Source organism: Xenopus laevis, chromosome 8S (assembly GCF_017654675.1).
Source record: "Xenopus laevis strain J_2021 chromosome 8S, Xenopus_laevis_v10.1, whole genome shotgun sequence".
In the NCBI taxonomy this organism is placed as follows: Eukaryota; Metazoa; Chordata; class Amphibia; order Anura; family Pipidae; genus Xenopus; species Xenopus laevis.
This window is the reverse complement of record NC_054386.1, coordinates 101,155,257-101,172,215: the sequence shown is the minus strand read 5'-3', so window position 1 is coordinate 101,172,215 and position 16,959 is coordinate 101,155,257. Positions and strand designations below refer to the sequence as shown.

The 16,959-nt window shown below is 44.6% G+C and overlaps 1 protein-coding gene across 2 annotated transcripts; it reads right to left on the bottom strand.

Annotated features, from left to right (window-relative positions):
* Positions 1-6,269: 6,269 nt before the first annotated feature.
* On the bottom strand, positions 6,270-16,959 carry LOC108700396 (toll-like receptor 2). 2 transcript variants are annotated; one of them, XM_018233540.2, is made up of 3 exons: positions 16,841-16,959; positions 13,462-13,562; positions 6,270-9,553 (listed from the first exon to the last, which is right to left on the bottom strand). In XM_018233540.2, the coding sequence occupies exon 3, from the start codon at positions 9,531-9,533 to the stop codon at positions 7,038-7,040; it is 2,496 nt and encodes an 831-aa protein (XP_018089029.1). In that variant the 5' UTR covers positions 9,534-9,553; positions 13,462-13,562; positions 16,841-16,959; the 3' UTR covers positions 6,270-7,037. The 2 variants fall into 2 exon arrangements, with proteins under 2 accessions (XP_018089029.1, XP_041430470.1); XM_041574536.1 differs by lacking the exons at positions 13,462-13,562; positions 16,841-16,959 and adding an exon at positions 9,658-10,360.

The following is a 16,959-nucleotide window of genomic DNA, read 5'->3' as shown; positions in this document are numbered from 1 at the left end:
CTCGTCAATGTCTGGATAATTGAAGTCACCCATAATAACAACTGCCCCTTTAAGGCTTGGCTTAGTCCAGGCACACAAAGAGTAAATGTTGCACCTGCAGGGGCAGGGAGTTGCTCAATAATCATCTCTGTCAGGAGTCTGTTTGCAGAAAGAATTCCAGAGTATCACAAAGTTCACTGGGGGAATGTGCGGTTTCTCAGCTCCAAACGGGATGTGGATCAACAAACAGAGTCGCTCACAATCCTTTCCCCCATTAATATCACGTGATCCATCTGGGGGTTAGGGAAGGTGCATTCATCAAGCAATCTACAAGTATCTGTTATCAGCATTGCTATTTGAAGGGGATGGAGGAACCATAAAGTGGGTGTTAAGGGGGTATTCTAAGGCCAGAGTTTCTTAATTATACCCAATTCCTGAGCATGATCTTAGGAGAGGTGAATTTTAAGTTCATCTCCTGAACAGGGACCATAGCTGATACAATGTTATTATTTAAATATGTCTCCATCTTATCCTACTGTCTCCATCTTGGCCTACTTTCTCCATCTTGTCCTACTTTCTCCATCTTGGCCTACTTTTCTCCATCTTGTCCTACTGTCTCCATCTTGTCCTTCTGTCTCCATATTGTCCTACTGTCTCCATCTTGTCCTTCTGTTTTCATCTTGCCCTACTGTCTCCATCTTGCCCTACTGTCTCCATCTTGTCCTACTGTCTCCATCTTGCCCTACTGTCTCCATCTTGTCCTACTGTCTCCATCTTGTCCTACTGTCTCCATCTTGTCCTACTGTCTCCATCTTGCCCTACTGTCTCCATCTTGTCCTATTGTCTCCATCTTCCTCTACTGTCTCCATCTTGCTCTTCTTTCTCCATCTTGTCCTGCTGTCTCCATCTTGTCTTACTGTCACTATCTTGTCTTACTGTCTCCATCTTGTCCTACTGTCTCCATCTTCTCTTACTGTCACCATCTAGTCCTACTGTCTCCATCTTGCTCCAATGTCTCCATCTTGTCTTACTGTCTCCATCTTGTCCTACTGTCTCCATCTTGTCCTACTGTCTCCATCTTGTCCTACTGTCACCATCTAGTCCTACTGTCACCATCTAGTCCTACTGTCACCATCTTGCTCCAATGTCTCCATCTTGTCTTACTGTCTCCATCTTGTCCTACTGTCTCCATCTTGTCCTACTGTCTCCATCTTGCTCTACTTTCTCCATCTTGTTCTACTGTCTCCATCTTTTCCTACTGTCTCCATCTTGCCCTGTTGTCTCCATCTTGCTCTGCTGACTCTATTTTCTCTATTGGTCTCTGTCTTTGCTTACTGATTCCATCTTGCTGGTTACCTGCAGCCCCCTATTGCTCACTATGTACAGTACATACCCCAATTTTACCCCTACTGCCCCTCTCAGACAGCTCTGCTTGTGGTTCTGTTACATATTTTAGGCTTTATCTCAGGCTGAATCACTGTAACTCCCAAACATACAGTAAAAGAACCAACGTAACTGAAATGTTATCTCTTGTCTTCTCTTCTGTGTGTTGTAACATTGGGCGTCTGCCCTTCAGGAAAGTGTCTCTGGTCTGTAGGAAACAAGTGTATAATCAGTAAGGAATGTTGTATAAACACTTAGTGGATGTTTAGTGTCAGGTGTCTCTAGGTGTTGTGTTGTCCTATTCAAACAAAAAAATGTAACTTTTTCACTCGTCTGTTCAGCAGGTGCCACTCAGCATTTGTATGATGCCAACTGATGCCCATCTTGGTCAGTGCGTAACCATAGAGACGACAGACCCTGTGAGGGGCCCGGGGAGAACACAGTGACCTGTCATTTTGGGCATGAGTCGTATAACCCACACAACCCACGATTTTCCAAGAATTGCGAGTAATCCGTTATTTATTATGTGTAGGGGGGCCTAAAAATATTATTTTGCAGGGGGTCGGGCCCCATAAGTGTTGGTGGTTGGGCATCCAGTCACAGACCTGACAGGGAACTGCACCAGCTGGAGATGATCACTGGGGTGCACCAGTAATGGTCCCAATATTTTTATAATACAATCCGGGGGCAATGTGTCCTCTGTGTTGCACTTTGTGCTGCTTATTGTGCCCTGAACTCAACTCGGTTCCTTCAACAAATTTTGCAGTTTGCCCAATGTCAGACTAAGGGGTCCGGGCCCCCACCCACAGGGTTCTCAGCACAATTGTGAGGTCACAGATGTTACAATCCTTGTAGTCTTTATTGTTGCCCCAGTCTGCAGGGGTGATCTGGGTCCACGGCTCGCTGGGTTTTTCTCCCAATGTCCAGCCAGACTAGTCCAACACAACATTGCACTTATAAATGACCCTTGTAGTCACTTGTTGTGCTTGTATGGGGGAGTGTATTTCCTGGTACTCGTGTGACTGTCTCTACTTTCTTTGCACGGGGGAGTGTATTTCCTGGTACTCGTGTAACTGTCTCAAATTCCATTGAATGGGGGAGTGTATTTCCTGGTACTCATGTGACTGTCTCTACTTCCTTTGCACGGGGGAGTGTATTTCCTGGTACTCGTGTGACTGTCTACTTCCTTTGCATGGGGGAGTATATTTCCTGGTACTCATGTGACTGTCTCTACTTCCTTTGCACGGGGGAGTGTATTTCCTGGTACTCGTGTGACTGTCTACTTCCTTTGCATGGGGGAGTATATTTCCTGGTGCTCATGTGACTGTCTCTACCTCCTTTGCATGGGGGAGTGTATTTCCTGGTGCTCATGTGACTGTCTCTACTTTCTTTGCTTGGGGGAGTGTATTTCCTGCTACTCATGTGACTGTCTCTACTTCCTTTGCATGGGGGAGTGTATTTCCTGCTACTCGTGTGACTGTCTCTATTTCCTTTGCATGGGGGAGTGTATTTCCTGGTACTCATGTGACTGTCTACTTCCTTTGCACGGGGAGTGTATTTCCTGGTACTCGTGTGACTGTCTCTACTTCCTTTGCACGGGGGAGTGTATTTCCTGGTACTCATGTGACTGTGCTCGCTTCTTCTCTAGTCAAAAAAATGGCAGTCCTGCCTACTCATGTGACTGTCTCTACTTCCTTTGCACGGGGGAGTGTATTTCCTGGTACTCGTGTGACTGTCTACTTCCTTTGCATGGGGGAGTGTATTTCCTGGTGCTCATGTGACTGTCTCTACTTTCTTTGCTTGGGGGAGTGTATTTCCTGCTACTCATGTGACTGTCTACTTCCTTTGCATGGGGGAGTGTATTTCCTGCTTCTCGTGTGACTGTCTCTATTTCCTTTGCATGGGGGAGTGTATTTCCTGGTACTCATGTGACTGTCTACTTCCTTTGCATGGGGGAGTGTATTTCTTGGTACTCATGTGACTGTCTACTTCCTTTGCATGGGGGAGTGTATTTCCTGGTACTCATGTGAATGTCTCTACTTCCTTTGCATGCGGGAGTGTATTTCCTGGTACTCGTGTGATTGTCTCTATTTCCTTTGCATGGGGGAGTGTATTTCCTGGTACTCGTGTGACTGTCTCTATTTCCTTTGCATGGGGGAATGTATTTCCTGGTACTCGTGTGACTGTCTCTATTTCCTTTGCATGGGGGAGTGTATTTCCTGGTACTCGTGTGACTGTCTCTACTTCCTTTGCACGGGGGAGTGTATTTCCTGGTACTCATGTGACTGTCTCTACTTCCTTTGCACGGGGGAGTGTATTTCCTGGTACTCATGTGACTGTCTCTACTTCCTTTGTATGGGGAGTGTATTTCCTGGTACTCATGTGATTGTCTACTTCCTTTGCATGGGGGAGTGTATTTCCTGGTGCTCATGTGACTGTCTCTACTTTCTTTGCTTGGGGGAGTGTATTTCCTGCTACTCATGTGACTGTCTCTACTTCCTTTGCATGGGGGAGTGTATTTCCTGCTACTCGTGTGACTGTCTCTATTTCCTTTGCATGGGGGAGTGTATTTCCTGGTACTCATGTGACTGTCTACTTCCTTTGCACGGGAAGTGTATTTCCTGGTACTCGTGTGACTGTCTCTACTTCCTTTGCTCGGGGGAGTGTATTTCCTGCTACTCGTGTGACTGTCTCTATTTCCTTTGCATGGGGGAGTGTATTTCCTGGTACTCATGTGACGGTCTCTACTTCCTTTGCATGGGGGAGTGTATTTCCTGCTACTCGTGTGACTGTCTCTATTTCCTTTGCATGGGGGAGTGTATTTCCTGGTACTCATGTGACTGTCTACTTCCTTTGCACGGGGGAGTGTATTTCCTGGTACTCGTGTGACTGTCTCTATTTCCTTTGCATGGGGGAGTGTATTTCCTGGTACTCATGTGACTGTCTCTACTTCCTGTGCACGGGGGAGTGTATTTCCTGGTACTCGTGTGACTGTCTCTACTTCCTTTGCACGGGGGAGTGTATTTCCTGCTACTCGTGTGACTGTCTCTATTTCCTTTGCATGGGGGAGTGTATTTCCTGGTACTCATGTGACTGTCTCTACTTCCTTTGCATGGGGGAGTGTATTTCCTGCTACTCGTGTGACTGTCTCTACTTCCTTTGCACGGGGGAGTGTATTTCCTGGTACTCATGTGACTGTGCTCGCTTCTTCTCTAGTCAAAAAAATGCCTACTTGCCCTGCTTTATGGCAAGTAGAGAAACACTAGCATGGTGATCAGTAAGCGAGGGGTTAAAGAGACTGCCCCACAGGGAGGCAGTATAATCTGAACGCACCAGAACATGATAAAGGTGTTGGATGATGTCACAGAGAGAGTCGGTGAGAATATTTACACCTGTGAATGTGTTGGTTTCGTTGCACCCAGAGTATTATTTACTCAGAGAGATATCGGACGAGAAGCACAAAATATCCAATTGAGAAAAACATGCTAAAGGTCTGCTGATAACAGGAGCGTGTGCTCTTCAGCCAACAGTGCACTTCACAAAGCAAACACACAGAACAGGGTAAGTGCCCAGAGCATGACCTTCCTCCATTGTGACGTCAGCACGGGAGGATTCTTGACAGCTGATTAAAGGGGAAGGAAACAAGGTTCTGTTTGTGCTTGTCAAATATCACAGCTGGTCTACAGACAGGATCATGCAGAAAGGCGGCAGAAAGTTAATGTAACTGACAGAGAGGGGGAAGCAAACAAGCGGCAGAACGGGGAAAGCAGAAAGCCGAATTAAAGGGGAACCATTGGGCAGTGCTGGAACTATGGGGGTCTGGGCCCCTCAGCAATATATTTTTTACCTAGACCCCCACCCCCTGGGCCAAAATCACAGGTAACGAGCGGTGCATGAGAAATCAAGGGTAGAGGTGAGCAAATGTTTTCACCAGCCATGGATTCGAGGCGAAATTCCACACTTCGCCATCTTGCGAAACTACGGGGAAAAAAATCTGCCACGAAAAATATCGCTGTCACCAAAACAAAATTGTCACCGTAAGAAAAACAAAAATGCCCGTTGACTTTAAAGCATTTGGGGGGGAAAGTCGGTGAGACAAAAAAGTCGCCACAAGAAAAACGGCCATTGACTGTCGTACGCCTTAAAAAATTGTTGCGCATAAAAAAAATTTAACATCTGATAACTTCAGATAAGTGTTTTACTATTTTTTTTTTGATGTTTCCCAATTTTTTTTCGCAGGTTTGTGAATTTTTTTGCAAAACTGGACATTTTCGCTTATCAATAGTCAAGGGTCCACCGTGACACCATAACCATTGGGGAGAGGGAGCCTAAAGCAGTTGTGGGGGGGGGCAGGGCTTAGATTGAAAACAGTATAAAGCTCCACCGAAAAATGTTGTGTGTTGGAAGCCTAGGACTCAAGGGTGTAGACTCAGGGCATCATGGGGGGCTGAACCCCCATTGTGGGACCGTTTCATCAGCTTTTATCAGCCTCACGGATCTACATTCTGTTGCAGGTTCAGTAGCTGCTAACTCCATCAGATAAAAAGGGGAGGAGCAAATGACCAACATGGCAGCTACCATCCTATTTGCTGATAGTGATTAAAACATGTAATTTACTGGACAAAAACAAACTGCTGATGTATTTGCTTCTTCCTCCACCCTGCCTTGTCAACTCAGCACATGGACTCTGAGGGTTCCTAATCACTTTAACCTTATGGCCCGAAGACTTTTAGGCTCTTTGGCATCAGATCTGCATGTGCACCGTATAGCCGAAATAAAGAAAATACTCAGTACCATGTCACACATTGTTCCTGCTGTCTGCCTGGGAGTCGCAGCATGAGCAATCAGATTGCAGCAGGAAATAACGTCAGGATGTAGGAGCTGAGTCATAAAGCACAAATAAAAGGTCCTAATAAATTTTTCTTTTTTAATAAAAAAAATAAATACAAGTGGAAATGTTAAATGTAACAGGCTCATGAGTATATAAACCAGCTATACACATATCCTTTATATTAGGAGGCATAGACAGGACTGCAATTCCCAGCATCCCTTGATAGCCTCACATGTCCCAACCCTAACTGGGTTTCAGATTTAGGACTGGGAGGCCAGAACTATAACTCCCATTAACCTCAGCATCCAGTGCGCTGTAACCAATAATACTGTATATTCTCAGGGACTGGAGCTGCCATTTGGCCAAATAAACCCTAAAACAAAAGTGAGTATGAAATTCTCATTACATGAATGATTGACTGACAATATTGCGAAGTGCTCAGTGAATAGAAAATGTGAACTTAGCTTTAACCCATAAGGAATATTGTGTCCATTAAAGTAATTGGTGCAGAAGAACCCACCTGGGCTTGGCCAATCTCTTTAATCCTTGTAACTTGGAGCAACTCAAAGCAACAACATGAGGGAAGACTCTTACACCAGAGAGAAGACATCAGGCTCCATGTTTCCAGGTCTGGTGCAGGAGATCAGAAGTTACTTGAGATATCTCCATCAGCATAGGAAGGGTTTCATTATTGTAAGTGCAGTCAGGCTGCGGAATGATCCCACAAGATGAATAGGACCATAACATTATAATCCATATAAAATGGAAACTAATGTATAGTTTCATGCTCATGAGTCACCTCTGAAGCCCCATAAAGACAAGATACGCTTCAACAAGTTAAGGATCAGCTGCACGGTAGAGTCACCTTGCTGAGTTCTACAGATGGAGTCCCTGAGCCGAAAGCAACAGTTTCACTCACCACAGACAGGGACTCTTGGCTTGTAACAGGAGGGCTGACCTTACCCAAAATGCTCTTGAGCTGAATCCAAAAGAAATGCTGTCTGTTCTGCTCTGAAGGCCACTCAAGGTAGGTCTTGGTTCTCAGCATTTTCCTGAGCTTGTGAAACCTCTTCGGAAGGTCTTCCATAGTGACCTTCTCCTTGACCACCAAGATGACGTCCTCAAAAGCATGGCCAATGGCCCTCTGGTGGGCAAAGTACAGCTCATAATTGCACCACTCGCTGTTGACGAAGTTGTGGGAGAGAACAAAGATGATCTTGCGGCTGTTCTCGATGTTCTCGATGATGTTGTCAATGATCCATTTGCCCGGGAGGAAGTCTCTCTCGTGAATGCAGATTCGGTACGGGGGGCTACAGTTCTCCAGCCGATAAAGCAGCTCCGCTCTCACCCAGTCAGCATCAGAGTGGCTGTAGGAGATGAAGGCGTGATAGTTGTGTTCTCCTCCATCACGAAAACTCCTAGAACGGTATTTGGACTGCACTATGCTGCATGTTGTCCGGAGATACCATGGAATGTCAAACCTCCAGCACACTAGCATGCATAGAATAACCACCACAGCTGTAATAGATACTGAAATAGCCACCACCAGTCTCACATCACACTCTACTTGGCCAGGGGTGTAAAATTCCACTTTGGTGTCCAGAAGCTGTGGTGGGTGATAGCAATAATATGCTTGGGGCCAATCAGCAAGTATGATTCTACGCTCATTTAGAGTTTCTGTGAAAAATGCATAAAGGTCACAAGTGCAATGATAGGGATTATCTCCTGCCGTCAACCTTCTGAGCTCTGGCAGATCTTTAAAAGATCCTGTATCGATGACACCAAATGAGTTGCCTTCTAAGGCCAGCACCTGAAGGTTTGGGCACTTCCAGTCTCTAGATATAAATTTAAGCTTGTTTTGGCTGAGAATCAGTTCTTTGAGGTTTGTATTTCTGTTGAAATAATCCATGTCTAGTCGTTCCAACAGGGAGTTGGACAGGTCTAGATGTTCTACTGTCACGGGCAAGCATTTGAATACCTCCACTTTAAGCGTGTTGTCCTTTAAAATGAGTTTTGTTATCTTAGGAGTCCAAGTACAAATCTCATCGCGAGCTCCTAGGTAATTAGACGTCAGGTCAAGAGTGTCCAGCTTTGGCCAAGTTGATGTCAATAAAGAGATTGTATACAGGCTGCGCATGTTGTTGTTTGCAGCTATGAACGTATGGAGGTTGGGTAGTTCACTGTACTGGCACAAGAGATTGTAAAGGTTCGAAGCCAAAAGGCGGTTGCTGGATATATCCAACCTCTCAACACTGACCATCTGACTCCAGGCATCGCAGGGCACAAAATTAAAGTTGACGTTGATGATGTAGAGGTGGCTCACCCTACTGAACCAAGTAAATGTCCAGTCAAACCTCAAGATGTCAGGATTAGTCACATCTTTGATGACTAGATTTTGCAGACCAAGATCTTTAATTCTTACGCTTGTCCTGTTGGTGCTCAGAGAGCGAGCATAGTCAATAGACAACAGTAAAAGGTCTTGGACATTGGACTTCTCCACATTTTTTAAGGTCAGACGTAACAGGTTCTCATTAAATTTCCCACGGTAGAAGGTCAACTCCCCAATGAAAATGTCCGCAAGGCCAGAGAACACATCCATGGCGTCCATATAATAAGTAAACTCGAATAAGTTTCGGAAACGGAGGCTGTTAAATGATTTGCCTGCCAGGTCCTTTAAAATTAGAGGCAGAGCTTGTGGGTTTGTATCAAGGGCAATATCCAACCATAACGTTTGAGTGTTGAGAACTGAAAACGCCCCCTTTTCATAAAACCCAAGGCTGGACATGGTCTTCAATGAAAACTTCTGGAGGCTAATGTTCTTTATGGGGGCAAAGTCCCCTTTCAAGACCTTACTTACTAATGGGCCTCCAACAGACAAACTTTGTAGATTCTCCAACTTGCTGAATTCTGCCCCAAGAGTAGGGCAACTGTAGAAATTATTGGAAATGTCAAGAACCTGCAGGAACTGTAGAGGTTCAAACAAGGCTGAAGGCATCTCTGTTAAGCTGTTGTTGAACAGGGTGAGGTTGATCAGAAGAGTATTGGAGGCAAAAGAGCCATTTTCTATAAAGGAAATGTTGTTATAACTCAAATTTAAGGCACGTAAATTAGTGAAAGATGAAAAGTCATCTATTTTTATTTGGAAAAGCCTATTGTAGGACAGATCTAGTTCCTCAAGTGCAGTGGGAAGGTCCTTCGGGACTGCGGCAAGACTCCTCCCTTTGCAGTTGGCATAAAATCCATTGGTTTCACATGGGGTTTGGCACTGCGTCCCCTCCACAAGGCCGAGAACCAAGATACAAAACATCAGCAGTCTTTCATGGCGTGGAAGAGTCTCCATATTCTTCTCATCTTCTAAACCTAAAGGAGAACAAAGGAACGTCCCACATGAACTTGTTGACAATAACAGGGCTATGAAACTAATTGTCTATGAGATTTGATACACATTCTTTAACATCACTTACCCCCTGGGGGTACAATCTCTCATTATGATTCTGCCCTCCAGTTGAACATAAAGCCAGTGACTCAACCAACCGCACAACATGATGACACCAGTGGAATTAAAACAAGGCCAGTGATTCATGGTTCATTGGTGAGAAGTGTTGATACAAAAAAGTATCTCTAATTAGATCAATTTTATTAACTTTACGTCTCCTACATTCATTCTCAAACCACAAAAATTCATCGTGAATACATTAATAAGTTACATATAATTTTACCCATTTCATGATGAATCAATATAAATAAGTTAATTAATTTCATGAACCGGCAAAAGTGCAACTGTTTTTATGGTACTTTTATGGTACTTAAAACAGGCAAACCTTCCTTTGAAATAACTTAAGTTCATCGTGATTGTTTGAAACTATTAAAAACACTGGAGGTTAGGATGTGAACTACCAACTCCTAGAATAAATCCATTCCCACTTTAAATTGTACCGAATCCAAATTGGAAAACCCTACTCCTTTAGCTTGTGTAATGTTATATTGTTCAATTGATGAATAAGGCACTCAAAATGAGGAATAGTTGCCCCAATTTGTAATGTACAATTGCTGCACCCAATTTGGAGATTTCAAAAATATTGATGATAGCATATAGTTATAATTTCTTTTTATGAGAAGGTGAGCAGGGACCTTGATTCTGGGATGGCAGTGGATGTGATTTACTTAGACTTTGCTAAAGCATTTGATACTGTGTCACACAAAAGGTTACTGGTTAAATGAAGGAATGTTGGCCTGGAACATAGTATTTGTACCTGGATAGAGAACTGGCTAAAAGATAGACTACAAAGGGGCAAATTCACTAAGATTTGTAGTTGCGCCAGGTGCAACTTCGCCGCACTTCGCCAGGCGTAGTTTCGCCAGCGCTCTGCAAATTCACTAAAATCCGAAGTTGCGCACAGGGGTAGCGTAAGATTGCGAAGTTGCGCTAGCGTAAATTCGCTAAGCAAATCGAAGTTACGCTAGCGATGGTTAATTTGCATACGGCGCCAAATTCAAATTTCAATGGAGGAATACGTAGAATCACTACACAAGCCTGAGAAACCTTCAAAACATCTAATAAAAATGTTTATTTTGCCCTACACATGTGCCCACTGTATAGTTAAGTTGCCATGAGTCAGGAATTGTAGGGGGGAAGGACGGGAGCCCCAAAAAAAATTTCGATCTTTTTCAGCCTATCACCCATAATATAGAAAACACGCCAGCATTTTTTGGGACTTAGAAAAAATTTGACCTTTTTTTTTTTAAGCAATCCCTATCTACTCTATTGCGCTTCGTCTGGTCTGAGGTGGCGAAGGAAGTCTAGCGTAAAAGGTAGCGTTCAGTACACTGCGCGCGTTAGTGAATTTGCGTAGTTACGTCCGTAGCGAAAATTCGCCAGGCGTAAGGGTGCGAAGTAACACTAGCGAATTTACGCCAGCGTTCGTTAGTGAATTTGCGAAATAACGAAAATGACCAACGCTAGCGAATTGACGCTAGTGTTCGGCGCTTAGTGAATTTGCCCCAAAGAGTGGTGGTAAATGGAACATTTTCTAATTGGACCAGTGTTGTTAGTGGAGTACCGCAGGGCTCTGTACTAGGTCCCTTGCTTTTCAACTTGTTTATTAATGACCTGGAGGTGAGCATTGAAAATACTGTTTCTATTTGTGCAGATGAGACTAAATTGTGCAGAACTATAGGTTCCATGCAGGATGCTGACACTTTGCACAGTGATTTGTCTAAACTGGAAAACTGGGCAGCAAACTGGAAAATGAGGTTCAATGTTGATAAATGCAGGTTATGCACTTTGGCAAAAATAATATAAATGCAAGTTATACACTAAATGGCAGTGTGTTGGGAGTTTCCTTAACTGAGGGGATTTTTGTAGATAACAAGTTGTCTAATTCTAAGCAGTGTCATTCTGTTGTCAAGCCTGACGTGTTTCGTGCCAAAGGCGGGCACTTAGTCATGAGTAAGTGCCCACCTTTGGCACAAAACACGTCAGGCTTGAATATGTCCTAATAAAGATCTTCTACTTTTTATATCATCTGGGCTCCTTTTTCAACTAACAGTAAGTCTCCCCGGCTTGTGTTGTTTCTTGATTATATCTAATTACATGGCCCTTGGACTGGGGGTCTATTTGGGATCAGACTACTGTGAATGATTTTGACTTCATGGAATATGATTTTTTTTGGCATCGACTGTACATTGACTTTTGGACCATGCCCTATTAGTAGAGGTACACTACATAGCCTTATAGTTTATATGTAACTATCCCCAATGTTTGTGCATATCCCGGGGCATTTGTTTTTGGCACTAGGATCTCCGCGTGCCACAATTAACCGTGCCGTTTGGCGTTACGCAGATTAGTTCAAACGCGCTCCCTCTGGTCATGTGTAAAGCTCAATGATACATCCCCCATTCTTTACACTATATCTTCGCTTAACAAATGTTTCGACATTGAAGTGCAGAAAACATGGCGGGTTGCACCCGTTTGGTCCACTTTACAAATGACTCCTGATATGTGTCCAATGTTGTGTTCTTGCTCTTAGTATCTTAGCGACTCAGTCGAGAGCGTGAAGGTCCCATTGTTAAGTGTTACAAGTGTTTTTATTGAGATTTACTGCTGTCTTCTGACTGCTGAGAGAGAGTAGGAAACATTAGAGCGCTTCTTTCATCCTATTGTCTAACATTCTGGTTTCCAACAGCAAGTCAATCCCTTCTCCTGGGGCTGAATTTACAGCCTGCCAGCGACCCTCTCCCTGGGGTTTTCTGTTAATAATTGTACCTGTTTGTTCTCTGCATGGCTGGGTCTGACTTTCACTGCAATTTAGCACAAGGCAGCTGCTTAAAGAGATACTGTCATGATTTTTATGATGTAGTTTTTATTTCTAAATGACACTGTTTACAATACAAATAATTCACTGTACAATATAAAATGTCATTCCTGAAGCAGCAAGTGTATTTAGTTGTAATATTGGTGTGTAGGTGCATCTCAGCTCATTTTGCCTGGTCATGTGATTTCACAAAGAGCCAGCACTTTAGGATGGAACTGCTTTCTGGCAGGCTGTTGTTTCTCCTACTCAATGTAACTGAATGTGTCTCAGTGGGACCTGGATTTTACTATTGAGTGCTGTTCTTAGATCTACCAGGGAGCTGTTATCTTGTGTTAGGGAGCTGCTATCTGGTTACCTTCCCATTGTTCTGTTGTTAGGCTGCTGGAGGGGGAGATATCACTCCAACTTGCAGTACAGCAGTAAAGAGTGACTGAAGTTTATCAGAGCACAAGTCACATGATATGGGGCAGCTGGGAAACTGACAATATGTCTAGCCCCATGTCAGATTTCAAAATTAAATATAAAAAAATCTGTTTGCTCTTTTGAGAAATGGATTTCAGTGCAGAATTCTGCTGGAGCAGCACTATTAACTGATGCGTTTTGAAAAAAAAAAAAAACATTTTTATTCCCATGACAGTATCCCTTTAACAGGCCTGTGTTACATTGTTTCAACAGTCAGAACCAGGAGTGCAGAAAGGGACAAACAGATTGTGCTTGCAGATAACTGTTTGGATTTAGATGATTAAAGCCTTCCCTGACAGATGCCCGAAACGCTACAATTCGTTCCGTCAACAGTTAATATTTGGGAAGAAGAGAAAAGTTCCGCGCGACTGGTGGAAAGTCAAATATATAAATCAGCCAAAGTGACATGTTGTAAACAATGGACCAATCGAAAACTGCCGGTGCTTCTGGGTGAGTGGGTAACGGGGCATTGTGGGTAAATAAGAGACTTACCTAGCCGGGCAGCGTCTCCAACACAGTCAGAGCGTTAAGTGATGGGGGGCTGCTGTGTAGGGTTAGGGACCCCAAATTCATGTTGATCCAGGTCACTGCACCTACAGGAGAGAAACAAGAGGGTGTTGTGGGTCATGTGACTAATACAATACAGTTTCCTATTGAAAGGCCTTAGACTGGAGATGTTTAACCTGTGTGGGACTACAACTCCCAGCAGCCCATCTGATCTAGTGAAGGTACAGGAATCTGGGGTCTTAGATGGCTGATATGTACTAAATATATCCCAGAAGCCTCAGCCCCCCATTCTGCTAAAGATCAAGCCATATCTGTCCTGTAAAGCCGTATTTGCACCCAGTGGGTTATGCAGCCAATAAAAACTCAGAACTAGCGAATTAGTCTTATAATGGAGCTGCACCTCCACTTTCACCTTGACCTCCCCCCCTGGAAAGCAGTTCCATGTATCAACAACCTTTTTTTTAATGTGGAATTCATTGCTTTTTCACTTTTTTCCATTAATTATTCAGCTTGAACAACCCAAATATGCCCCAAAATCTGAGCAAGAGGCCCACGCTGAACTAATTATGCACAAACATTACGAGGGTGGAACTGACTAAAGCACAGAATTCCTCATATGTGTCCCCATTATTTCAGCACATAAATGCCTTTGCTTTACAGAAAGGGGGATAGATACAGGGAACAGACTCCCAGCAGGGGTGGTAGGACTAATACAGTAAAGGAATAGGAGGGAGAGTGAAAGGGGGATAGATACAGGGAACAGACTCCCAGCAGGGTTGGTAGGACTAATACAGTAAAGGAATAGGAGGGAGAGTGAAAGGGGGATAGATACAGGGAACAGACTCCCAGCAGGGGTGGTAGGACTAATACAGTAAAGGAATAGGAGGGAGAGTGAAAGGGGGGTAGATACAGGGAACATACTCCCAGCAGGGTTGGTAGGACTAATACAGTAAAGGAATAGGAGGGAGAGTGAAAGGGGGATAGATACAGGGAACAGACTCCCAGCAGGGGTGGTAGGACTAATACAGTAAAGGAATAGGAGGGAGAGTGAAAGGGGGGTAAATACAGGGAACATACTCCCAGCAGGGGTGGTAGGACTAATACAGTAAAGGAATAGGAGGGAGAGTGAAAGGGGGATAGATACAGGTAACAGACTCCCAGCAGGGTTGGTGGGACTAATACAGTAAAGGAATAGGAGGGAGAGTGAAAGGGGGATAGATACAGGGAACAGACTCCCAGCAGGGGTGGTAGGACTAATACAGTAAAGGAATAGGAGGGAGAGTGAAAGGGGGGTAGATACAGGGAACAGACTCCCAGCAGGGTTGGTAGGACTAATACAGTAAAGGAATAGGAGGGAGAGTGAAAGGGGGGTAGATACAGGGAACAGACTCCCAGCAGGGTTGGTAGGACTAATACAGTAAAGGAATAGGAGGGAGAGGGAAAGGGAATATAAGGAAGTGATACTTTACAGAAAGGGGGATAGATACAGGGAACAGACTCCCAGCAGGGGTGGTAGGACTAATACAGTAAAGGAATAGGAGGGAGAGTGAAAGGGGGGTAGATACAGGGAACATACTCCCAGCAGGGTTGGTAGGACTAATACAGTAAAGGAATAGGAGGGAGAGTGAAAGGGGGATAGATACAGGTAACAGACTCCCAGCAGGGTTGGTGGGACTAATACAGTAAAGGAATAGGAGGGAGAGTGGAAGGGGGATAGATACAGGGAACAGACTCCCAGCAGGGTTGGTAGGACTAATACAGTAAAGGAATAGGAGGGAGAGGGAAAGGGGGGTAGATACAGGGAACATACTCCCAGCAGGGTTGGTAGGACTAATACAGTAAAGGAATAGGAGGGAGAGTGAAAGGGGGATAGATACAGGGAACAGACTCCCAGCAGGGTTGGTAGGACTAATACAGTAAAGGAATAGGAGGGAGAGTGAAAGGGGGATAGATACAGGGAACAGACTCCCAGCAGGGGTGGTAGGACTAATACAGTAAAGGAATAGGAGGGAGAGTGAAAGGGGGGTAGATACAGGGAACAGACTCCCAGCAGGGGTTGGTAGGACTAATACAGTAAAGGAATAGGAGGGAGAGTGAAAGGGGGGTAGATACAGGGAACAGACTCCCAGCAGGGTTGGTAGGACTAATACAGTAAAGGAATAGGAGGGAGAGGGAAAGGGAATATAAGGAAGTGATACTTTACAGAAAGGGGGATAGATACAGGGAACAGACTCCCAGCAGGGGTGGTAGGACTAATACAGTAAAGGAATAGGAGGGAGAGTGAAAGGGGGATAGATACAGGGAACAGACTCCCAGCAGGGGTGGTAGGACTAATACAGTAAAGGAATAGGAGGGAGAGTGAAAGGGGGATAGATACAGGGAACAGACTCCCAGCAGGGGTGGTAGGACTAATACAGTAAAGGAATAGGAGGGAGAGTGAAAGGGGGGTAGATACAGGGAACAGACTCCCAGCAGGGTTGGTAGGACTAATACAGTAAAGGAATAGGAGGGAGAGTGAAAGGGGGGTAGATACAGGGAACAGACTCCCAGCAGGGGTGGTAGGACTAATACAGTAAAGGAATAGGAGGGAGAGTGAAAGGGGGATAGATACAGGGAACAGACTCCCAGCAGGGGTGGTAGGACTAATACAGTAAAAGGAATAGGAGGGAGAGTGAAAGGGGGATAGATACAGGGAACAGACTCCCAGCAGGGTTGGTAGGACTAATACAGTAAAGGAATAGGAGGGAGAGTGAAAGGGGGATAGATACAGGGAACAGACTCCCAGCAGGGGTGGTAGGACTAATACAGTAAAGGAATAGGAGGGAGAGGGAAAGGGAACATAAGGAAGTGATAATTTACAGAAAGGGGGATAGATACAGGGAACAGACTCCCAGCAGGGGTGGTGAGACTAATTATATACTGTGTAGAGTACAAGTATGTAATTTCCTAAAAATAATAAAGGAAGTGATGGAGGAAGGTAACACAACCCACACACACATGTATTATATATAAATACCCAGTGACATATGGAAGACATTACACATGAGTAGGGAAGGGATAAGTTGCTGATTCACAGATACGTGAGCACCAACATAAAGGCCATTTACCCAGATATAGGGACAACCAGTAGGAATCACCTCTCCCCCTGATTCTTGTCACATTTGGAGCTGCTCCAGAAATCAGAACCAGTACCAGTACTTACTGCCCCAGACACTACCTGTCTGACTGATTTGTTCCTCATAAATAGCGAGAGTTTTTGTAGCGTCACAATGCAGCGGCATTTATCTACAGACTGAACCCCAAGAGCACACAATCTACAATGAGCTCTCCCTCCCTGGCCATAAGAAAAGAGACAGGTACTTACAGTCTCACTCTGGTGCCAGTGTCTGGGGCCCGGGGAGTCCAGGCTCCAATCTCACTCCAGGACTTGCAATTCTGGAATCTGTGAGAGTTGCAGGTTTATGAGCCAGTGAGTCTCCTACA

What these genes read in the sequence shown, in the direction of transcription:
- LOC108700396 (XM_018233540.2), bottom strand. Translation starts at nt 9,533, where the DNA reads ATGGAGACTCTTCCACGCCATGAAAGACTGCTGATGTTTTGTATCTTG.